Below are 25,840 nucleotides of genomic sequence, written 5' to 3' on the forward strand. Positions count from 1 at the left end.
TTATGGTCGTACCCGATTAAATGGTCGTATTTTAACTTGTTTGTAACTAAAACTTTTTAAAAGAATATTGAGGGTGTTTCCCGCATTCGTAATTTATTCTGATCCTTATGAAGTCATAATAAAAGTTCAAATTTTTATTTGTTTGATCCCAATGTTAACGGAAAGGTTTAATAAGAACGAGTTCTATTAATAGAAAACGGGTTACGGTGATAGAATAATTTCAGGTTGTCACAATTATAAACAATTTACAACTGATAATTCTAAGATTTTAAGTGTACCTCGTTGTTATGTATATTTAAAGCAGTAATCGACCTAGAAATGACGAGTCCGCCTTAGGACCTGTTCCTTGTTTGGTTGTAGACTTAGGGTAGACTCATTAGTATCAACAGTTTATTAAAATTTTAATTACGCATAACCAAGGCACATCGAACGAATCTTAGGAGCGAGTCAGACACGGAACCGAACACATAACTCCATTTGATTCATCACTATTTAACTCATAAGTTTAATTGCATAAACTCTTTCTATGAATTACTTGCTAATGCAAACACATGGAAGTTGGGAAATACTATACTTGAAAACCAATGAACTAATATCACGACACTCGACTTACATCCAATTACTAAAAGACTGATGTCCCTTTTATCTTTGGAAAATTATATGATAGAAAGATGCCACCTCGTAGATCTACTAGACGCACTGAGAGAACACAAACAAATTCACCCCCGCCGCCTCCCCAGTTTGATCCCGTTATGTTCCAAGCTGCGGTTACAGCCGTAGTTGCAGCTGCTATGTCTCAAATTAGCACTAACGGTTCCAGGAGGATAGAGAGCGGTATTAACATCTCTACTCAAGGGGATACCTAAGGGCGTTCGAAAGAATGTTCATATAAAGACTTCACAAATGGAAAACTCGATTCTTTCAATGGAAGTGGGGGCGTCATCGCTTTGATGCAGTGGCTCGAGAAGACTGAATCCGTCTTCGAGGTCTGTGCATGCCCTGAATTAGACAAAGTCAAATTCGCAGCCTGCACATTCTCTGGCAGGTCCATCACCTGGTGGAACGACCACGTAAAATCGCTGACACTCTCTGTGGCTAACTCGTTAAGTTGGGAAGATCTGAAAACTATGATGCTAAAGGAATATTGCCCAAGGGGTGAGGTGCAAAAATTGGAACAGGAATTGTGGAACCTCAGGATGACGGGCTCTAACCTTATAGCTTACACCACCCGATTAAATGATCTACCACTCCCCCGTCCTGCGATGGTTACCCCGGAAAACAAGAAGGTGGAATGATATCTCTGAGGCTTATCACCCCAGATTCAAGATAGCGTGCTGGCCTCAAAGCCAACCACTTTTGACAGTGCCAAGGAGCTGGCACAGCAACTCATTGATCATCGGGCCAGCCATGTCACAGTGTCAACCACCTCTGATCAAGCAAAGGGAGGAAACAACAAGAGAAAGTTTTGGAGCAATAAAAAGAAGCAACCAGCACAGGACCCCGCCAAGAAGCAACAAACTGTTGCTATCTGTGCTTCCACCACTGCTACCACTCCGACACCACCAAAGCAATATGCAGGAAATCTCCCTAAGTGCAACAAGTGCAACTTCCACCACAATGGTGCCTGTTGGGAAATGCACTGCAAAAACTGCAACAGGAAGGGGCACACCGTTCATTTTTGTAAAGCGCCAGCGTGACCGATCAACCAAGTTGCCAATTCAGGGGCAAGCCAAACCTGCTATGGATGTGGTGAAGCGGGGCACTTTAAGAGGAACTGCCCCAAGGCACAAGCCCCTAATTCTGGAGGTATAGGGAGATTCATGGCGATAGGACATGGGGAAGCAGTCGAGGATCCTACAGTGGTTACCAGTACGTTTCTTCTCAATAACTCTTATGCATTCGTACTATTTGATAGTGGAGCAGAGAGGAGTTTCGTGAGCCACCAATTCACATAATTACTAAAACAAAACCCCTAGTCATTAAAAGATTCATACGTAGTAGAAATGGCAAACGGAAAGGTTGAGCGCACTAATAATATATACATAGGGTGTACCCTCACTCTAGATAACCATTTGTTCGAAATCGATCTAATGCCAGTCACCAAAAAAAGTTTCGATATCATCATTGGTACGGATTGGTTAAGCTCTCATCGTGTCGACATTCTATGTTATGAAAGGGCCGTTCGCCTTAATCTGCCAAACGACGAAACCCTTCTCATCTATGGCGATAAACCCAGTGTAAATTTGCAAATCATCTCTTGCGTCAAAGCCCAAAAGTACCTCCGCAAGGAATACCATGCATTCTTAGCCTATGTTGTAGATAAGAAGCAAGAGGTGAAGGACATCAAAGACATTCTAGAAGTATGCAACTTCCCTGACGTATTCCCGAAAGACCTGCCAGGTGTACCACTCGCACGACAAGTCGAATTCTGAATCGACTTAATTCCCGGAGCTACCCCCGTTACCAAAGCTCCATACCACCTAGCACCAGCAGAAATGCAAGAACTGTCCAACCAGTTGAATGAACTGTTGAGAAAAGGATTCATTAGACCGAGCTTTTCACCCTAGGGTGCACCAGTCCTTTTGTAAAGAAGAAGGACGGATCATTTCGCATGTGCATCGACTATCGAGAATTAAACAAACTTACCATCAAGAACTGATATCCCCTACCCCGAATCGACGACCTTTTCGATCAACTTCAGGGAGCAAGTTATTTTTCAAAAATCAACTTGAGGTCGAGTTATCATCAGCTGCGAGTTCAAGAAGAAGATGTCCCCAAGACGGCATTCAGAACTCGCTATGGGCACTACGAGTTCGTAGTGATGCCATTCGGATTAACAAACACACCTGCAGTGGTCATGGATATGATGAATCGAGTGTGCCGACCCTTCCGAGATAAATTCGTGATCGTGTTCATCGACGATATCTTGGTCTATTCGAGGAGCGAAAAAGAGCACAGGCAACACCTGCGACTAGTTCTGGAGACTCTAAGAGCCGAGAAGCTTTATGATAAGTTTTCTAAGTGTGAATTTTGGCTCCGAGAAGTGGGATTCCTTGGCCATGTGGTAAGCAAGAAAGAAATACACGTGGATCCCTCAAAAGATCAAGGCGATTGAAAACTGGTCAGCACCTACAACGCCAACAGAAATCTGACAATTTTTGGGACTCGCAGGCTACTACCGAAGGTTCATACAGAACTTCTCCAAGATTGCTAAACCCCTTACCACTCTGACTCAGAAGGGTGTGATGTTCATGTGGGAAGATAAATAAGAAGCCGCCTTCTAAATGTTAAAACAAGCCCTGTGCAGCACACTGATCTTGTCCCTTCCAGAAGGAACTGATGACTTCGTGGTATATTGTGATGCTTCAAATCAAGGCCTCGGATACGTTCTCATGCAGAGAGGTAAGGTTATCGCTTACACGTCAAGACAACTTAAGACCCACGAAGTTAATTATACTACCCACGACCTCAAATTAGGAGCAGTAGTGTTCGCCTTGAAGATCTGGAGACACTACCTCTACGACACAAAGTGCACCATTTTCACTGATCACAAAAGTCTTCAACATATCCTCAATCAAAAAGAGCTCAACATGCAGCAAAGAAGATGGGTAGAGCTATTGAACGATTATAAGTGCGAAATCCGCTATCATCCAGGCAAGGCTAATTTTGTAGCCGATGCCCTAAGCATAAAAGAATATTCGGGTTGCCGGGTGAAGTCATTGACAATGACGATCCATTCTCACCTATTCACACAAGTCAAGGAAGCTCAACTTGAAGCCTTGAAACCAGAAAATGTGACGGGCGAGGCATTGAGAGGGATGGATAAAAACCTAGAAGTCAAGGAGAACGGAGCTCGCTACCTCATGAACCGGATCTGGACACCGAAGTTCGGTGGGTTCCAAGACGTTGTCATGAAAGAAGCATACAAGACACGATATTCCATCCATCCAGGTTCGGATAAGATGTATCTAGACCTCAAGAAGTGGTACTGGTGGCTGAACATGAAAGCCGAGATTGCTACCTACGTGGGCAAGTGCCTGACATGTGCCAAAGTTAAGGTAGAATACCAGAAGCCATCAGGACTACTACAACAACCGGATATACCTGAGTGGAAGTGGGAACGGATAACCACGGACTTCATAACCAAGCTGCCTAAGACATCAGGTGGGCTTGACACCATATGGGTAATCGTAGACAGATTGACCAAGTCTACACACTTCCTACCAATAAAGGAAACCGACAAGATGGAGAAGTTAAGCAGGACATACATCAAGGAGATTGTGCGACTGCATGGTGTACGGATATTCATTATCTCCGACCGAGATAGTAGAGTCACCTCGCGATTTTGGAAGTCCTTACAGAAATCGCTAGGAACTAGGCTAGATATGAGTACGGTCTACCATCCACAAACCGACGGGAAGAGCGAGCGCACTATACAGAAATTAGAAGACATGTTGAGAGCCTGTGTGATAGACTTTGGTAAGGCATGGGATACTCATTTACCGCTTATCGAATTTTCCTATAATAACAGCTATCACACTAGCGTTGGAGTCGCTCCATTCGAAGCTCTCTATGGTCGCAAGTGCAGATCACCTCTGTGTTGGGCCGAAGTGGGGGATACTCAGCTAGCTAGGGGGAAAGTCCCTGATAGCACCCTCACTGGTCCTGAAATCATAAGGGAGACCACGGAAAATATTGTTCAAATTCGGGAAAGACTGAAGGTGTCTCGTGATCGACAAAAGAGTTACGCAGACAAGCAATGCAAACCCTTGGAATTCCAAGTCGGAGATTAGGTACTACTGAAAGTCTCCCCTTGGAAAGGAATGATACGTTTCGGTAAGCGTGGGAAACTAAACCCGAGGTACATCGGACCATTTGAAATCCTTGCCAGGATTGGTCCTGTGGCGTACAAACTCCAATTACCACAAGAACTTAGTAACGTACACCCCACATTTCACGTATCCAACTTAAAGAAGTTTTTGTCTGATGAGACACTTGTAATACCTCGACGAAATCGAAGTTAACGAATATATCCACTTCGTGGAGGAACCAGTCGTGATCATGGATCGGGAGATCAAAAGAACAAAACAAAATTGTATTCCCATTGTGAAGGTTCGTTGGAATGCTAAACGAGGACCTGAATTTCGGGACGAAATTCCCTCTAACAGGGGGATGATGTGACAATAGTCAATTTCGGGTCAATTCAAAGTCAACAAGTCAAACTAGACGACCCAATTAGCCTTTGTATATTAGGTTTTACATTGTGTATTTACTAAACAACCCACTATTTTAATGAGAAAACATCATTGGAAAATTCGTACGTTTGAAATTTCATAGCTTTAATAATGCTAAACATTGAACCAAAGCGATAAAACACTATTACACACTCATCGAGAGTGTGTGGGGCCCTAAAACAAGGCTTAACGGGGTTTACGGACCTCACATTGCAAAGCCAGACACTCAAAAAGGTCATAACCGAAACCTCCCTCAATCATAGTCACTCTATCTCTCTCTATATATATTTCAAATCTCTCTCAAAAGTTACCGTAACTTTTCATAGTCTTTCGGGCCATCCCGACACTTAATCGGGTCAAAAAACGGCTTGAAACGGGGTAAAAACAATATGAACAGCCTTAAGGAGTCGAAACTCCTCTTAGAGGCCGAAGCCTCTTAGCAACCGAAACCGAGAGCCGAAACTGCTGAAATCGAGACCGAGCCTCGCCTTTTCCTTCTTCCCGCATTCGCACCTTCGTTTATTTTCTCCTTCTCCTCTCGGTCTCTTTCCCACTTTCGGGTCTAATGAATAGGACCAAACCTCCAGCCCAAACTTCGGATTTTCGCATATTTTTCCGGTTTTTGACAATTTTCACGTTTTGAACCCGTTTTTCGTGATTTTAACGCGGGATTTTCTCCAAAAATCATATTTTAACATATAAGACCCTAAATATTCATAATTTAAACATATTTTTATGGAAATCTTTATTAAAGAATAAAATTTAGTGGTTGGTGAAGTACAAAGGTTGAGTGTTGACTTTTCTTTGTATTATGACACAAGCAACCACCATACCCACTCCATGACTAACCCACACTCCTCCCCACCATACCTTGTCACTTCCTTGTACTTTTTACCTCTCTCACAAGTTATTCCCACGTTCTTATAGCTGGACACTCATCCTCTCTCCTCATTCTCACTCACTTGCTCTTATTTCACCAAACATTAAACACTTTTCTCTCTCAATCCTCTCATGAAAAATTCGAGATTCAAGGGCCTTCTTACAAGCTTTCTCCCACCTTTGGTAATTATATTCATCCTCCACATAATTATTTCACTTCCACTACTCCAAATCATAGATTGCTTACATAAATTCCATCACATTAGTGTTAGATCTTTGAACCTTCAAGACATCCTCTTAGTGTTCTTGAGTGGAATACTATATTTCTCCATCATCCATCTACTGAAATAACTCAAGGTGGTTCATAACCCTACATTTTCATATTTTATTAAGTTTTAAGGGGGAGAATACAAGTTAAATCATCAAGAACACAACTAAATGTTTCTAACAGCTTACATCAGAAAAGTTGGACACCATTCACGGACTGTTTTGGTCAACTAAAATATTTTTGTTTTCAAAACTGTACAAGGTGCAAGTATTTCAAGTTCTTAGATTTAAAATGGCTATTTGCACATCTCCATACGATTTTTCTACAATTTATGGTGATTTTTGCAAAGCTGCATATCATTTCAAGAACCAATCCGGACCAGTCTGTGTTTATGGACGTTTTCACCTAAGTTGGAGGTCACTAAAAATCATGGTAAAATTTATGAACAAACTAGACTCATTACCCAAACTCCCAGAATTTATGGATTCTGATGTGGATCTATTATGAAGTTTTTATAAATTTTCTAATAATAGTGATCGAAGCTGTTACTAACAGAAAAATGCTAACATTGTATTATCACCTTGTAACATGTTGAGCAAGGTGTATATCTTTATGTGAATGTATGTTATTGCAAATGAATGACATATTATCTTGGTATATGAGCATGCATCAATTAATAAATGGATTTTTGATATAGATATACATATGAAATATAAAGGATAACACGATTGTTGTAATCAAAGTACATCCATTTTATTCAAACAATTGAATGAACTACGTTGAATATAGTTTACCTATGTTACCATTACTACCCTTGTTTTTATAAACTATAATAGGTATGGTTTATGATACAATACATAACACACTCATACAAAAAGGTTACATTTATACAATAAGGGATTTTCATTACATTACACGTAAATTTGTTAAAGACTTTGTGAGATATTCGCTTCACATTTACCATTAAGTCTTATATTGTAACCAGAGTCTCCTGGAGGGAGGGCGTGATAGTTGTATATAGATCTATATTGGGCTTGACAAACCCACACCTTAACTGCATGCAACAGTTAGACCGACAGGTCTAGGGTGACAAATGTCATAAACATTTACGACGCCTGAAGAACGTCGTTTCAGACCAACTAGGTCATAACATGGTTATAATAAACTCACAGAAAGTATTAAAAAACATAAGAATTTACAGGAATTTCATTTAATTCAAACGCGTTTATGTCGATTTAAACACATAACATTTTCTATTAGTAAGAAAGGTTACTTATACATTTTGGTCTTCAGATATAAGACTACATTATACATTTTAAGGAAAATATCGGATTTTTCTGAAACAAACATGACATTTACAAGAGAAAGACTTTTATCAAGTTTGAAAACAAAAGCTTATGAACTCACCAACCTTTGTGTTGACACTTTTTCAAACAACTTGTATTCTCAGGAAATCACTCAACAGGTATCAAAGTACATTTTGAGGATGGGACATTAAGGCGTCAACATTTCATGTTTTGCCAACATATTGTAATTGATTTGGAAACATGTAACTCATACAATGATGTAACTATTTCAATTATATATATATATATATATATATATATATATATATATATATATATATATATGTTGGTTGTGTTTGCTTAAATTACTATTTCAATTGTGGTTATGATACTATACATGAAGTCCTCCATCACCGGACGTTTCCACCATCCTTGGTTTGGGGGTGTGACATTAATTAACTTTCCTTTTATTTTATTTTTTTTTCAAATTAAAGTCTCATTAGTTTACTTTATTTATTTATGTAAATTATTTGTTTAAATTTAAAATAGAAAAAAAAAACACTTTAATTTTTATAATTCAATATTTTTCTATTTTTTTTATAAATTCAAACTTTTCAAATGTTTAAAATTTCACATTTATATTTTATTTAAAGGAACTCATGTAATACATGGATCTTACACTGTGTGTGTGTGTGTATATATATATATATATATATATATATATATATATATATATATATATATATAGGTTCATGTGTTTCTTACATTTATTATATGTTGACAAATAAAAATTTGGTAAAATTAAAAAATTATTTAATTAAATAAATATATATATATATATTAAATATTTTCCATAATTGTATGTATAATAAATTATATCCATAATTAAAATATTTTTTATGGAAACTAATTAAATTTGTCATTAATATCAGCAATAACATTCTTTCAAAATGAATTTGCATCTAGGTTTTCATGTATGAATTGTGTTTTGTTTATGGACACATTCATTGGAAATACAACAAAGTTGTATGGAATATGAAGAACGAGAGTATATTCTACTAGAATATATACTCTCATTCTTCTAGAATAAATTCTCATTCTGCTAGATTACACTCTCGTTATCCATGTTTGATGCAACTTTGTTGTATTTTGAGTGAGTGAGTCATGAAAAGAAAATACGAACCCATATATGAAAACCTAGATTTGAATTCATTCTAAAAGAATATTATTGCTGATATTAATGACAAATTTAATCAGTTTCCATAAAAAAAATATAATTATGGATATCATTTAATATACATATAATTATGGAAATCATTCAAAATCTATTTTTATTTGATTAAATAATAATTTAATTTTTACTAAATCTTTATTGGTGCATTCTAGCACACAATAGTTATGAGAAACATTAGAACCTAACTCTCTCTCTCTCTCTCTCTATATATATATATATATATATATATATATATATATATATATATATATATATATGATATAGGTTCAAATGTTTTTAGCAAATATTGTGTGCCTAAATGCGCCAATCATAATTTAGGAAAAAATAAATCATTAATTAAATAATAAAGGGTAACTTAGTCATTTTACCTTTATAAACCAAAAATAAATGTTGTATATTTGGAAAATCATTAAATGAGTATCACAGATCCTTTTATATATACTCTTATGCGGTTTTAGTTTTATAAATCGTAGATAATTTCATTTTGTTGATAACTCATCCACAATCCAAACAAAATAGTCCAATCGGTAATTTAGGTTTGGTTTTATATGAATAGTATGAACAGCCTAACATGCAAATCCATGGGTAATGGGTTTATGTATCTCATTCTCTCGTTGTGTGATTGAACTAGGGTTTTCTGGTTATTTTGAATTTGTGGCGAAGAAAGAGACGATGGAGAAGAATGCTATGGAATCGGTTGGGAAGCACAAGTAGGTATTTGCATGCCTTGAGCGATTTAAACAGAGAACGGGTACTTAATATGTATTTTTTTTCCTTTTTTTGCAACCTCTGGAATACAGATACTCTAGATGCCAATGATTTCTGGGACAAAATGAACACCATTGAACTTAAGAAAGAAGAAATCCTGATGTGAGTCATTTAAATATTTTTTTTTATAAGCATATCATTTTTTTTTTGAATTTTGAAAGAGGACGAAGTCTTATTGATCCAGAACAAAAGAGAATCGAACCTGTCCCAGGATAAAACCATCAAAACCTAAAACAACTTGAAAAGAAAGAATGAAGGAGTTCATAAACATCAGATCAAATGAACAACTTCTTTGGCAAGAACCTTTTTGAAAAGATTTAAGCCCCAATAATTTGTATTTTCTTTATCTCTTCCATAATGGCATACCATTGCATCTGGAAAAAAAAAATCAATCCCAGGTATTTTCTTTAAGCCCCACACCTCGGAATTTCTTTTGTAATGAATAAGAAAAGAAACTAAAGAAAAGGACTTATTCTTCCAATCAAATATCTTGTGGGGATAAGCTGTCATTATTGAGAATTTAAAGAAAGTTTCATGATGCATACCAACTGCTCGATAAAATGCTTAAATCAGGTTTCTAGATTTTCTATCCAATCTTTTTATATAAGTTCAACTATCTTTTTGGCAAATATAAATGGGTTATTCATAAAGGTTTTTGTTGTAAGTAAGGTGTTTAACAAAACTCTTGAATCAACTTTGTTTCAATTGTATTATAAATTGTTTTGCAGGACCATGGAAGTATGAAATCTGTTATTTTTTTATTCATTTGATTGTTAATAAATTGAGAGGATAAAAATCTATTAATTTTTTTTATTCATGTTTTCCGATTATGGTTTTGGTTAATTATTTATATGTTGATAATAAATTCTGCTAGAATTTTACTGTTTTATTTTGATAAAATTTTAATATTTATATGTTGATAATGTATTCTAATAGAATTTTATTGTTGCATTCTAACAGAATTTGTGATAGAAATGACTTGAAGAATGGCTTGAAGAGCTGATGGGAAAGGTTTGAAGAATGAATTAAAGAATGATCACACTCAGTGTTTAAGAATGTTGTTATTTTTTAAGAATCACACTTTGTTATTCTTTCAGAATGTTGTTATTATTCAAATAATCACAATTATTTATTTGGTATATTATTAGTTTCAGAATCTATTTTGTGTATTCTTTTCAGAATGTATTTAGGAGTTTATGATTGACATTATGTTATTATGACAAAATATGTTAGAATGTAGTTATTTTTCAACCTTGGATTCCAGAACTTTGTTATTATTTAATAATATTCTAATAGAATAAAATTCTAAAAGAGCATCATTCTAAATAAAAAAAAATATCCTGACAAAATAAATCAGTTATTTTTACAAATTATATTAGAATTAAAATTGAATTAGTTAAAAAAATCATATTTTTAAAATTAGGAGAATTAATTATCTATAAATATCCGAAAATTTCATTTTATAATTGTAGTTAATTATCCAAAATACCATTTTGCTAAAATTTGTGTGATTATATGGTACATGCTATCCCATTGTAATATCATACACTCTCAAATCATGTCCATTGATGAATTCCATTCGTTGGTCCAGATTTGTGCATTTTGGCACACAATAGTTAGGAAAAATAAAATAACCTAACCCACCCACACACACACACACACACACACACACACACACATATATATATATATATATATATATATATATATATAAGTAGGTTCATGTGAAAACGTAAATATTTTACGAAAATGTGAAAACAAATTTTATCTTATAAAAATCAAACACATGTACTTTAGAAATTAAATTTATTTGCAATAGATTAAATACAATAAGTTTATATTGGAGGGCGTTATGGTAATATATATTTAAAGGGGGTCTTAACATACCGTTTTTTTTCATGTCCTTAAAGTAATTCAAGTTTTCATAATAAAAATATCAAAATATGCTTTGCTAATATGAAACAATTTCTCATGTATCATCGACTATCACTATGTAGTTCAAAATTTGGATGAATTCTGGTCCAAAATATAAGGTTGAGGTGACACAATCTCATAGGTTTTCTTTGTTATCGCAAATTATTTGCATTTTCGCATAACCATCCTATATATATATATATATATATATATATATATATATATATATATATATATATATCTTATTACTTTATAATGCATACATAATAATAGTATCATCAAAATTTAAGACCAATGTCTTAAACAAGGAGCTTAAATCTTAATCTTTCATTTTAATTTTAATGGTTATAGATTGTGATCCATGCAATTAACAACCAACCAATCAAAATACAACTCTTAATTGTAACGATTTAAAACAAAACGTATCAATGATAAATCACAAAGTATCACATTCCATCAATCACCAATTGCGAACCCCCCCCCCCCCCACTCAATTTAAAAGGTTTAAAAAAGAAAAAAAAACATTTTTGTAATTTTTTTGACCAATCACAACTTAATTGGAGTGGCATACGGAAGGGAGGAGCACTCCCTTAGAGTGCCACACTACGGTCTCTATCGCACCAAAACTGCATGGAGGGGGAGGTGTTCCAAGCTGATGTGGCAAGAGAGTGCACCATTTACCACACCCACTTCCTCAAGCCTAAAAAGTAGACTAGATTTATCTTTCGATATTCTTTTCTTCTATATTCATCTTCTCCATCTAAATAGCCTTTCTAAATGTATGTGTGTGCATTTAACTATTTATGTGATAAATTGTCCCAATTAGGTGTGCTTAACTCTAACTAAAGTTTTATGTGTTTTTATTAATTATTTTTAGTTTGGTTCAGTGGTTTTTGAGGTAGGTTTTGGAAGAAAATCGACTATAAAAGTTTGGCAATAAGGAATCAAGAGTAATGTCCTTAAGTTTTCTAAAGTTCAATGTACTTTTGTAACTAATTTGTAGTTACTTTCCCATTTTGTTTCAACATATCAGAATCGTCGCAATGGATTTCCTTGCTTCAAGGTCTTCATAATTACATACATCCACGTGCTCTTCTCTTTTTAATTGTTCTCTTTTAAAATTATTATTGATAACAAAGTAATTGCATCTACCTTCTTAACTTTTTTTTTTTGTGTCTTAGACTGATTTGCGTTTTCTTAGTCCTAACCATAAAAAACGACATGCTAGTTTTCATTTGATTTTTTTGGAATTGAAATTAGAAAATATAAGTTCAGTCTCCATCTGAGATTTTGGTCAAATTTGTAAAAATATTCATTTTGGTCTTTTTGTTCTCTTGGTTGTTTTCATTTGATTAGCATTTAATCAATCAAATTTTGGTAAACATAAGCAAGAAAGTTACCTTAACATGTGTCAGATTTGAAACTTACCTACAAATAATGTAATTTTTATTTCTTTTGAATAGTAGTCATTCATTCTTAGTCGCCATTCATGATTATTATTCTGTTGGCATTGTACTTTCATTGTGTCAAGTTGTCAACTTCTATATGAAAAAAATAGCTTTGTACCAGGTCAATGACTTTTTGCTTTGGTAATATTCTCTAAAATGATTTATCGGTGTAAATTGTTTTTGAATGTATTATTGCAGGTAGTTATTTTTTTTTTATTTTTTTATTTTTTTATTTTATTTTTTAAATTTTGGCCTCAACTGTTTTGGATGTACCAAAATATGCTATTTGTAAATTTAAAGTCATTGAAGTTGGTTGACATTTTGGATAAAGGTGGTAAAGTTCTTTGCTATTAAATGATCCTCATCACAAAGACTTTAACGTTCTACATGTCGATGTTTTGAATAAATTGGGTTTTATGAAAATATTACACCTAGATCGTTTAGGTGTGTTGACATTTTTTTTATTTCGATGATTTTTGAGTTTTATTGTATTTAATCGAATCATATTTCCGTTATTTCATTTGTAAGTTGGTTGGCATTTTGAGTAAAGGTGGCAACGTTCTTTGCTATTAAATGATCCTCATCACAAAGACTTTAGCGTTCTACATGTCGATGTTTTGAATAAATTGGGCTTTATGAAAATATTACACCTAGATTGTTTAGGTGTGTTGACATTTTTTTTTATTTCGATGATTTTTGAGTTTTATTGTATTTAATCGAATCATATTTCCGTTATTTCATTTGTAAATTCATTTAAATTGTATTTTCTCAATTATTTTTGTTTTCTGATATTCCTACCAAGTGGTTTTGTATGACTAAGAACATGATGAAGGAAAATATGAACCTTCTTTTGACGTGCTTAAATCTATAAATTTGTTAGTTCTTTTTCATATTTAATGTCGTATTTTTTTTTTTTTTAAATTAATGTAGGTATATTCGTTTTATATTAGTAAATTATAGGTGTAGTCTTTTTTTTTTGTTTGTAATTTGTAGTTATATTTATAGAATTTGTAATTTAATGTATGTAATCGTGAAGGGTTATATTCATTTATTTGTAAAAATTGTAGACTTTATGATTTCTATGTTAAGTTCCGACACAATACATCAGTATCTTTTAAGAAGGGCTTATGTCTTTATGTTTCTAAAATGTATATTTGTAATGTGTTCCTTTACTTACTCCAAGTGTATAAATGTCAAACATATAACACTCAAATTGTATTTAATTTTTAGCCAAAGTAATTCATAAACACAGCAACCCAATTTACAAATAAGGTCAAAGGAATAGTTAATAGTTATTAGACTATAAATATGTTATCTTTTATTATTTACATATAAATGATAAAGTATAACATCCTTATTTTTAGATTTTACACATAAAATTAGCAAAATTTTTGTAATAAAAATAATCTAATTTCATCTTAAAAGGCTAAACATAAACATCCTACCAAAATTAGATTTTTTTAAAGTAAATATTCAGTAGTGAAAAAAATGCGAACAATAATCAAATTTAAAAGTTAAGGATTTTATTGAATCGTTTATCTAGGCCGAAAAAAGATAAAAAAAACTATTCAACTAATCTCAATACAAGTACATTTCATGAATTATATAGTTCGAGATTATTTTGGCCCCTAGATATACAAGCCACATTCCATAAAACACATACTTTTAAACCCCACATACAACTACTGCATTGCATAAAATACAAATATGTATTTACAATATGAATTTATATTTGAGCAAAAAATAATATTAACCAATACATTGCATGTTTTTTAAAATATGACATGAAACTAATAATAACATCCTACTTTCATTTAAACCTATTAAAACATTACCAACTTATTCATAATTCAGTTTTTTATTTTCTTTTATTTTAGTATTCATTATTTGTCTCTTTGTGATTCCATAACATCCACCGCTTAAAGATAAATGATATTTTCATTGGAATGTGTATCCTTTTCAACATGATGTATTTCAGCATAAAAACTACTTGACGAAAGGAAACATATTTTTGACATAAAACCAAACTATTCACTTAGGGTGATGTCTTCGGAAATTATGTTTTAACATTAGACAATTGCAAAATAACTTCATAATTGTTTCCATAAAAAAATCATGTAACCATCGGCATCTATAAATACCCAACTAAAAAAAATCAAGAGCCATGAGCCTTTAATATTTAGGTTTATAAATATTTGGTTATATATAGGGTTAGGTTCATGTGAGACGGCCTAATTTTGTGAGACTGTGAGACGCATTTTTTTTATTTTTTTTAATTGTTTTTAGTTAATTCAAGTTCCAAAAATAATATTTAATTTTTTTTTTTGATTTTTCCATTTATTTTGCATTTTAAAATTATTTTTTAGATTATGTACAGTACAATATTCTATTTCACGTATTTTTCACAAAAAACAAGATTTTTTTAGTTAATTCAAGTTCCGAAAATAATATTTAATTTTTTTTTACATTTTTTCATTTATTTTGCATTTTAAAATTATTTTTTAGAATATATACAGTGTAATATTCTATTAGAATATTTTACGTATTTAAAAAAAACGAGATTTTTTTAGTTAATTTAAGTTACAAAAATAATATTTAAAAAAAGAATTTTTGGATTTTTCCATTTATTTTAGATTTTAAAATTATTTTTAAATCTAATCTCACGGTCTTACAAAATTAGAATGGTTTCAAATGAACCTGAATATATATATATATATATATATATATATATATATATATATATATATATATATATATATATATATATCTTTACTACTTATAAAAGAAATCTAACTATTTCTATAATAGATTGAATATAATAATATTATTTTTTTAAGACGTCCAAACTATTAAGCTTGAAGTACAACCCATTTATAATATAATAATATTAAAACTTTAACCCTATCCTTTATCCTCTAAAAATCTCGTATCAAATTAATAGAAGAATTCATTTGCAAATTGAACCCGTCAATCTCAACACTTCAGCCATTTGAAGCGGTCAATGTCAACAATTTATAGATGATCTCTTCTCTCATATTGGTAACAAGTCATCTCATAATATCTATCTTCGTAATCCATTCAAAGTAAGAAATATACGCACACTCTCTCGAAGAACCCTAACCAGTAACCAAGACAATATAACCACCACCACCACAACCGCTCTACCTCCTTCCGCCTTCAACCAACCACTATCACGACTACCGTCCTTCCTCTCACCCACGACATGAACTTTCTTTTGGAACATAACATTTTTCTTTAAAAAAATATCGTTGAAAGAAGCTATTTGTCCCCGCCGCTGTGCGCGGGTAACGGCTAGTATATATATATTATTTTTTTCCTAAATCTTACATGGCAAAGAGAAAATGAGTTTTTATTTATTTTTTTTTTTTTTATTTTTTTTTTTAATTTGATTTAACAATTCACTATCCACTTTAACACCCCCTCCCCCATTCATCTTGTCAGCACAAAAGAAATTAAAAGATTCTCAAAAGCAGATGCAGAACACAACAAAACACATTCAGACCCAGTTGAATACTCTCTCTCTCTCTCTCTCTCTCTCTCTCTCTCTCTCTCCACCAACAGTCATCGAAATCAGAAAACCCAAAAGCTGTATACGAATTAACATTTATAATTTGGTGCCATGGGTAGAATTGTGAAAAACTACGAACTCAAAGCTTGCGGAATAGTGTAACAAAGCTCCCCTGACTGCTTTTTCTACTGCTGTTGTTTTTGTTTCAACCAAGAAATAGAAATAGTTGACCTCTCTCTGTACTCTACATGTCTAGAATCACATGGGTATTGATTTTGGGGGGGAATTTGGATCCGGAGAGAAAAAGGAGCGGTGGGTTGAGAACTAAACAGGCCGGAAGAGGGTCGTGCCGGGGCAGTTAGCGTTCCGGAGTCAACAACTTGTCTTCTCTCGTTATCAAATATCAAGACCTTCCTTCTTAATCTCACTCCTTGTTTCGATATGGGTTATCTACTAAAAGAAGCATTGAAAACCCTATGCGGTGTCAACCAGTGGTCATATGCTATTTTCTGGAAGATCGGCTGCCAGAACCCTAAGTAAGTTCCCCTTACTCGCTCTTCTCTTTCCCAATCTGGGAAAGTTGGTTTCTCTTTTGTTTTGTTGTATACTTTTAGGTTATTTTTTCTGCTAATATTATATTATCTTATTTTAACCAAGTAGCGTTTTAGTTGTCTTGACTCTTGAGGGCATGGAAATTAATCGCCTACCTATAAGTTAGTTCCTTTGGTGACTCATGTCTGGTGGAATTTGGTAATAGTTTTGCCATTGATTCTATATGGGTAGAGTGTGTTTGTCTTGTTTAGCTTTTTGACTGTGCTGTATTTGGTCTTGGATTCATATGTTTAGATTGTTTTGTTTTGTCGTGGTGCATCTTAGTGGTATTGTCTATTTTTGTTTGTATTCTTCTCCTGAGTCCATGTGTTGTAATTCCATCTATGTTTGCAAGGACACTAGACAACGGTACAAGGGGACTTTCATTGATTTGTTATTATAACATCCTACTTTCATTTCTTCCTTTTACAACATTATACATTGACCCACTTATAGCAATGTCTTAATGAGAAAATAAATTCAAAGGACAATGCTCTAATAGGAATAAATGTTAGGATGATGCTATAATACACAAATAAATCAAAGTACATTATCATTTCTAGCATTTAGCCCAGTTTTCAAATGATTGTGATATGTGATATACTAATTGTTGTTTACTTGCTAATTATTAACTAATTAAATACTTCTCATTTCTTATTGTAGATTTCTAATATGGGAAGAATGTTATTACGAACCTGTTATATATTCAAATGTTGGACATGAAGATGGAGGGAATAAAGTCCACTTGCTCGTAACCAAAATGATGAAGGACAACTACATCAATCTTTTAGGAGAAGGGTTTGTTTCCAAATATAATGTGTGTGTGTGTATATATATATATATATATATATATATATATATATATATATCTATATATATATATATATATATATATATATATATATATATATATATATTATAGTTTGTAATTTCCTTGTTTTATCATTTTCTTTAGATTGGTTGGGAGGGTTGCATTCACTCGAAATCATCAGTGGATTATCTCGGATAACAAATTGCAATTGCCAGGTGTCCATCCACCGGAGGTATATACTGCATTATTCTGAATATCAAGTTTAGTACTTGTCTTTAAAAGAAAGAAATTTGGTCAAATCGAATGCCTATATGCCTGACAGGTATCAAATGAGGTATTTACACAATTCTCGGCTGGCATTCAGGTAAAGTAATTTTAGGTGCCTTTTCTTTTTGACTCGATGCAGAAAGAACAATTTAATAGAGAAGGTTAGGGAAATGAGGCTTTTGCTTTTCTATATTATTTCCTAACTTTGACAAATTTGGCCTCCTTAATTTTATTCCTCCATTTCCTCAAATGTGTTGTCATTTTCTCAAAAGATTTTTTGCACATCATGGGAAAAAGGATAATATTGTACTGTATTTTTGGTAACAGACTATAGCTGTTATTCCGGTTCATCCTCATGGGGTTGTTCAACTTGGTTCATCATCAACTGTAAGTTCATCTTTATTTTTTATGTCATATTATTTAGTGATGCATCCTTAATAATTAGAGCTGAATGCAGGAAATAGCAATGTACTTTCATTTTTTTTATTATAACATCCTGGTTTCTTTTTCCTTTTTCTTTCTATTCTCGCACTGTGTCACTGTCACCAATTAGTTTTCTTCTTTAGGCATTGTGCATTGAAGAATCTACCGATTATAGAATTGTACTTCCATTATTAGGACATTGTAAGTTGGAAATTCTGCCCAATCATAGCAGTGAGAGTTGCTTTGTACTTGGATAACTTTGCTATTATTCGGTACATTTTTTTTAAAAGTTTTGTAAAACAAATAATTTAGGATGCCATTGTACAAAGGTATGTGAAAGTACATTGCTATTAAGTTAGAGCTAAATGCAAGAAATAGCAACGCACTTTTATATAGGGCATCCTACCTTCATTTCGATCCATTACAGCACCATACTTCCAAAATTTTCTTATTAAGGTATTGTAATATGTAAAATATACGGGATTATAACATTTTAGGACCTTATACTTTGAACAATCTATCCAATTTTAGCAGTTAAAAGTCTTTGTATGTGGACGAGATTGCTATTATATTATTGGGTATATTTTTCAAAGTACAATGTTGTCATGGGAAGAATGAAAGTAAGATGCTATAAATAAACAAATCAAGAAAAGCACATTGCTATTTGTTGCATTTAACCATAGAAATTACATATAATATAATAATCTTTAAATATGTGAAATTTGATGATTTTTGTTGATGTTTAGATTATGGAGAATGTGGGATTTGTGAATGATGTGAAAGGTTTAATTTGTCAACTTGGATGTGTTCCCGGTGCATTATTATCAGAAAACTACATGAAAAGAGAAGCGCCTACTGATTCATTGGGAAGCAGTGGGCATAGTTGTTTCTCTTTTAGTAGGCATATTGGAGATGACCATCACAATGGTTTGACTTTGAAAAGTCAACAAATTGAAAAGATCCCCTGCTATGATCATGAAATTGGTTTTGGCTCTTTGTTGGGCAACTATCAGCCGGCATTGAGATTGATGGAGCAGCGTATTTTATCAGAAGGAGATCATCATCATCATATTCATATTAATCACACTCCACCTCATGCTCACTTCTCTGGTAAGGCCTTTATTTTACTTTGTCTCCATGAATTATATCGGTTTAAAAAAACATTTTTGAGAAAATGACAGCAGACTTGTGGAAATGTAACTGTGGAAAAATAACGAGGGCAGATTTGTAAAATGTTGGAAGATTTTTCTCTGTTATGTTGTGTCATTGATACGAACCCATCCCATACTAGGCCTGTATCATGCCATAAGCCCAAGTGTCGAACTCACTCCAAAAGCCAGCTTGTAGGATCATAACTGTCATTCTTTCTGCTTTAATCAAAAAGATCCCCCATTAAGTCTTGGCTGTGACAATATGTAAAGGTTTAGTGTCTTAATACATGAAACTTCACCCATTAAGTCATTCTGTCCTAATTACGTCAAAAACAAAAAGCCATGTATAGCTACCATATTTAATATCTCATTAACTTACAAAGAAAGGGCAGGATGTCTGGATAACTCATGTTTGAATTTTTTTTTTGACACAAAACAAGCTTTTTAGTGATATTTTTGATGATGAGTCACTGTCCCACTTCTTGCAAATTTTGAGTTCCTAACATAATACAATGAAACGATACTACTGGGATTTATGACACTTGATCTTGCAGGCAAGCAGATGAATGGAAAGCTGGAACATGAACTATTTGAAGCTCTGTCTATGTCCTCAGAAGAACATTTAAAACCTCCATCAAGGGATGACTTATTTGATATCGTGGGTATGGATATCAATGGAAATCAGAATAGCTGGGCTTATGAATATGAAGGAGAATCCAATAATAGCAGTAGCATTATTTGTTCATCAATAATACCTAATGACCATCTTTTAGATGCAGTCGTCTCGAAAGTTCCCTCATCTTCAAAGCCAATTACAGACGATAACATTAACATGGGAGCCGGAGGGATTAATTTGATGCAGAGGGACTTGGTGGGTAACGGGGATACTAACTCTTCTATCATCTCATCACAAATCAGTTCGTGGACTGATCAAACACAAGATTTGGGAAAAACCGAGTATGCTAATAATAAGAGTAAGAGGCCCGATGAAATTGGGAAATCCAATCGTAAGAGGCTTAAACCGGGACAAAATCCGAGACCCAGACCCAAAGATCGCCAGATGATCCAAGATCGTGTAAAAGAATTAAGAGAAATCGTCCCAAATGGTGCCAAGGTAATTTAAAAAAAAACACCTTATTATGTTCTAGTTGGAGTTCAACACGAAGGGCACATTTAAGTGATGTTTCAACAGCATTTGAGAAAATGAGGGCACATTTGGGAATAGAAGAAAAGAATAATAATAAATAAAAAGTTAGGACTAATGACTTTTGGCAATGCTATCCAAGTAGGATGCTGTAATACACAAATACACCGTTTTGCTTTTTATGTACCTAGTTAAAAGGGAACATTCATAAATAGCTGATAAGCTTAAATCTTGTCCCTGAAGTTCATTAAGTTAAAAAACAGAAGCTACCATACCAAGCTTCTTCTTGTTGGTTTGGTGCAGATAATAGAAATCTTTTTTATGTTGTGTTTATAAACAGTGTAGCATCGATGCTTTGCTAGAACGAACCATCAAGCATATGCTTTTCTTGCAAAGTGTTACAAAGCATGCAGACAAGCTAAAACAAACAGGGGAATCCAAGTCCAAATCCAAGGTATGGTATGAATATGATGGTGATGGATTCTTGTTTTATGTTACCATTTTGTTCCATTTCCACCACACAACAACACAAGCTTTCGATGGCAAGTGCATCCATGTGTTTCAAGTGTAAGTTTTTTGTGGTAATTAATTGTAGATTGCAAGCAAGGAGGGTCAGGGTGGGGTATTACTGAGGGATAACTTTGAAGGAGGGGCAACATGGGCATATGAGGTTGGTTCACAATCGATGGTGTGCCCTATTATAGTGGAGGATCTGAATTCCCCTCGTCAAATGCTTGTGGAGGTATAGTATACAGACAGCCTGTGTATATATAATGTTCTGCTTTCATATATCATCATATATACATATATATGTGTGTGTGTTGGTTATATGGTAGATGGTTTGTGAAGAAAGAGGTTCGTTTTTGGAGATAGCAGATGTGGTTAGAGGATTGGGATTGACAATCTTGAAGGGGGTGATGGAATCTCGGAATGACAAGATATGGGCCTACTTTACTGTAGAGGTAACCTTGGCTTACCTTGGTAATCTACTAATGTTGTTGAAGTAGAAATTAGTTTGATATGATATAGTATTATCTGTGTAAGCAGGCTAACAGGGACGTGTCAAGGATGGAAATATTTATCTCGCTTGTTAGCCTCTTGGACCAATCTGCGAAAAATGGGGGTCCAGCAGCATCAGTGGGAATGGGAATGAACAATCTTTCCGGCAAGTGACCACCAATACCATACAGTTATGTCGTGGCTACTGGGAGATGTTGAGAGCAGCTAGCTATTCTTCTGCCATGACCGACATCGATCGCAGCCTGGTTTTCTTGTAAGCCGACCGACTGAAATAGAATAGAGTAGAATCTCGTGTAGCCTTATTGCCTGCCTGCCTGCCTGCCTGCCTGCCTGCATGTGTAGATGGATTATCATGTATTGTATTGTATTCATTGCTTGGTTGTGTGTTTGAAATAGCTTGCTCCTTGTTTTTTCTACGTAACACTCATTAGACTGACTACTCATTGCTGCTTTCTAGATCTCACTTAATGATCCTGCAATTAATACGCTAACTAACTTGACTTGATAAGTCTTGTTAGAGTCAATGTTTTAAAAATTGGTCCGAATCGGCTGGTTTGGGAACCGATCAAGTGAGTGGTTTGACTAGCATCGGTTTTATGCTTATTTTTGGACTGGAACGGCCACTTTTTACAAAAAACCGGTTGAACCGGTTAAATCGAATAAAAACCATGGATCTAAAAGGTGCGTCATGGCATGGGGCATAATGTAGCCGTTATGAAAACGTATCAGGTGGGTTTGTTAGGCGTGATATCCAAATAATGTATCAAGGTGCATCTTAGCGTGATATGACATGAGTTTTTTTCAATGCAAGGTTCTTTATTATTATTATTATTATTATTATTATTATTATCCGGCCTAAAACAATTAAGTTAAATGTTTTCATATTAAGTGTTAATATAATATTTCTAAAAACTTGATATATTTGATATAAATTTATAATTATGTGATATTTTTTTAATATATATAAAACTTTCATGCCATGGCTTGAAGGTTTGTCAAGCTACATCTCACCTCACAACATTTAGAACCTTAATAAAAACACATGGAAATGAAAGCAATTTGTATAACAAACCTTGGTGGTTTTCACATTTATTTAGACTAGTCTTAAATTGAATAAAACTATATGGTAAATGTTATGAATCTTTTTGAAACGTTTGTATTCATTTAAAATTATATTTTGTTTTGATATTATATTTCATTTTTCTTTTGATTTATATAGATTAATGTAAAATTTATGGTTATACGTTTTCTTAATCTATTCAAAATAATATACTATTTGTTTTTATTTGTATTTTTATTGTTTGAACTTTTATATTTGTGTGTGAGGAAAAATAAGAAAAATAACATGAAAAATTTAGAAACCTTGTTGAACCAATACTCGAATCGGTTAAACCAAACATTAATTATCTTATCAGTTCAATTAGAAAACCGATTTTTAAAACGTACCACAAAACAAACGGAACTATGACCCAAAAACCTCACATGGTCCAAACCAATGTGTCCGGTCACGATGAGTCCACCTTTTTCAAAAAATAAGCATTGCTAACTCGTTATAATTTACAAAATCTTATATCATGCAATGTTTTGATATACAAATAATAAACAAATAGAATACTTCAATTTTTTATTTCTTCTTTAAATTACATAAATGCATTCGTTCTAACTTTATATTAATTAAAATAAATTACAACTTTTGTCGAGGATTATATAAACTTGATTTGATTCAAGATGTGGAATATGAAGAAATTTAGGGTGTTTAAATTTAGGATTATTTTGAATATGAAGAAATTGTTAAGACAATAGAAAATAGCAGTTAAAATGTGCATCATTAAGTCGAAGGGTCGAGAGAAAACCTTGCAGCGACATTAGGTTGTAAAGGCAACTTCAATTTTGCTCCAAATCAAATATTTTGTATAAATTTTCTCCTCTCCAACATCACTTCATTTGTTGTATCAGTAGGTGTGAGACTCGTGTGCCATACATGTTAATTAGAAAAAAATTCTGCAAGTTGTATGTAAACTAATTAAATATATATTACATTTTTAAACAATAATATATCAAGAGTAAGGTTTCTTCTAATATTTTGTTTCAAACCTTTTACACATACATGTGGAAACTTGATCTAACAAGAACAACCATCACAAAATATGAACTCATACTTGTAGATCTGTAATGAAAGATAAAATTTTATTTTTAACTCACAAAAAAATTTGTAATAAAATTTCTAATCACATCTTTTTTTTCCTCCAACTTTAGCACTTATTTCAATAAATAGGTAAATATGTATTCTTTTTGCATCGTATGCAAGGGTGGAACACGACTACGAAAAGTAGGGGGCCGAAATCAAAATTCCCAATCACGTCATGATCCTACTCTATTTTCATAATAAATCATCTCGGAACAAACTAGAAAATAATTTAACAATGTACCAAATTAAAATAACATAGATTGGTTTTTAATAAAGAAAACTACAATTTTATTAAAATTGATCAATATAATATTTTGGAACTGTTTCTTTTTTAGTTTCTTTATCATATTCATATAGAAAGACCAAAGAAAACGACAATATGCTCTAGATTACTAGCATCAAATAAGTGACAATGAAAAGATATAGCAATAAAGTTATGAACAGTCATAAAAAGGTGATAGCATACTCTAGGTTGTAGACTGTAGTTAGTATATAATAGTATCATTAAATAAGAAGAAAACACAGAGATATTAGAACATAGAATCTTTACCTGAAAGGTCAAGGTAAAACACGAGAGAATAGCGAGATGAAAAGTAAATACACCGCAAGAAACGAGATAACAAGCGGCAGTTGATAAGAACTCTAGAGAGCTCCTATGATAGAAGCGATGACTCAGCGACGCGGAGGAGAGCGGCATTGTTGATGGTTCACGACTTTTTGATCCATAGTATATCAGGAACGAGGATTTCAAGTGTTGTTTCTTCTAAAATTTTCTTTTTTGGGATTTAGATCTATGCATAATTTGTTATATGGTTTGGATATTTAATTTATTTTTTATTTTTTATTTTTTATTTTCTTTCCTTCTTTTTAATTAAAGAATTTCAATTTCTTAGAATTTTTAGATGTCATCCTTCTTTAGTTTATTTCATTCAAAAGTTCTAATAAATAATTTCTATTGTACGATTTTAATAATATCATCGCCTCCCTCTTATTACTTACTGAATTTTTCATAGTTAAACATAAACCCAACCAACAATATATCCTATTTATCTTCTTCCTAACCAACCTTCCCTGTAACTTGCTTATATATTCTTTGATATTTTTATTTATGACTTATAACTTAGTTAGTAGGCACAAAAGCTCGGGGGCCATAGCCTCCTCTGGCCCCTTAGTAGCTCCGCCACGAGATATACTATGGATCAAAAAGTCGTGAACCACCAACAATGCCGCTCTCCTCTGCGTCGCTGAGTCATCGTTTCTATCATCGGAGCTCTCTAGAGTTCTTATCAACCGCTGCTTGTTATCTCGTTTCTTGCAGTGTATCTACTTTTCATCTCGCTATTCTCTTGTATTTTCCCTTGACCTTTCAGGTAAAGATTATATGTTCTAATGTCTCTCTGTTTTCTTCTTATTTAATGGTACTATTATGTACTAACTATAGTCTACAACCTAGAGAATGTTATCACCTTTTTATGATTGTCCATAACGTTATTGCTATATCTTTTCATTGTCACTTATTTGACGATAGTAATTTAGAGCATATTGTCGTTTTCTTTGGTCTTTCTATATTAATATGATAAAGAAAAAAAAAACAGTCCCAAAATATTATATTGATCAATTTTAATAAAATTGTAGTTTTCTTTATTAAAAACCAATCCATGTTATTTTAATTTGGTACATTGTTA

The 25,840-nt window shown here is 33.2% G+C and overlaps 1 protein-coding gene across 2 annotated transcripts; it reads left to right on the forward strand.

Moving 5' to 3' along the window:
• The first annotated feature begins 16,495 nt into the window (after positions 1 to 16,495).
• LHW (transcription factor-like protein) lies at positions 16,496 to 22,403 on the forward strand. 2 transcript variants are annotated; one of them, XM_078979535.1, is made up of 11 exons: positions 16,496 to 17,096; positions 17,815 to 17,949; positions 18,107 to 18,194; positions 18,285 to 18,326; positions 18,557 to 18,616; positions 19,399 to 19,762; positions 20,358 to 20,917; positions 21,288 to 21,401; positions 21,543 to 21,689; positions 21,784 to 21,909; positions 21,995 to 22,403. In XM_078979535.1, exons 1-11 carry the CDS (start codon positions 17,002 to 17,004, stop codon positions 22,118 to 22,120), a joined length of 1,857 nt encoding a protein of 618 aa, XP_078835661.1. In that variant the 5' UTR covers positions 16,496 to 17,001; the 3' UTR covers positions 22,121 to 22,403. The 2 variants fall into 2 exon arrangements, with proteins under 2 accessions (XP_078835661.1, XP_078835662.1); XM_078979536.1 differs by lacking the exon at positions 18,285 to 18,326.
• Positions 22,404 to 25,840: the final 3,437 nt, after the last annotated feature.

This window comes from Lactuca saligna, chromosome 2 (assembly GCF_052625555.1).
Source record: "Lactuca saligna cultivar CGN05327 chromosome 2, ASM5262555v1, whole genome shotgun sequence".
In the NCBI taxonomy this organism is placed as follows: Eukaryota; Viridiplantae; Streptophyta; class Magnoliopsida; order Asterales; family Asteraceae; genus Lactuca; species Lactuca saligna.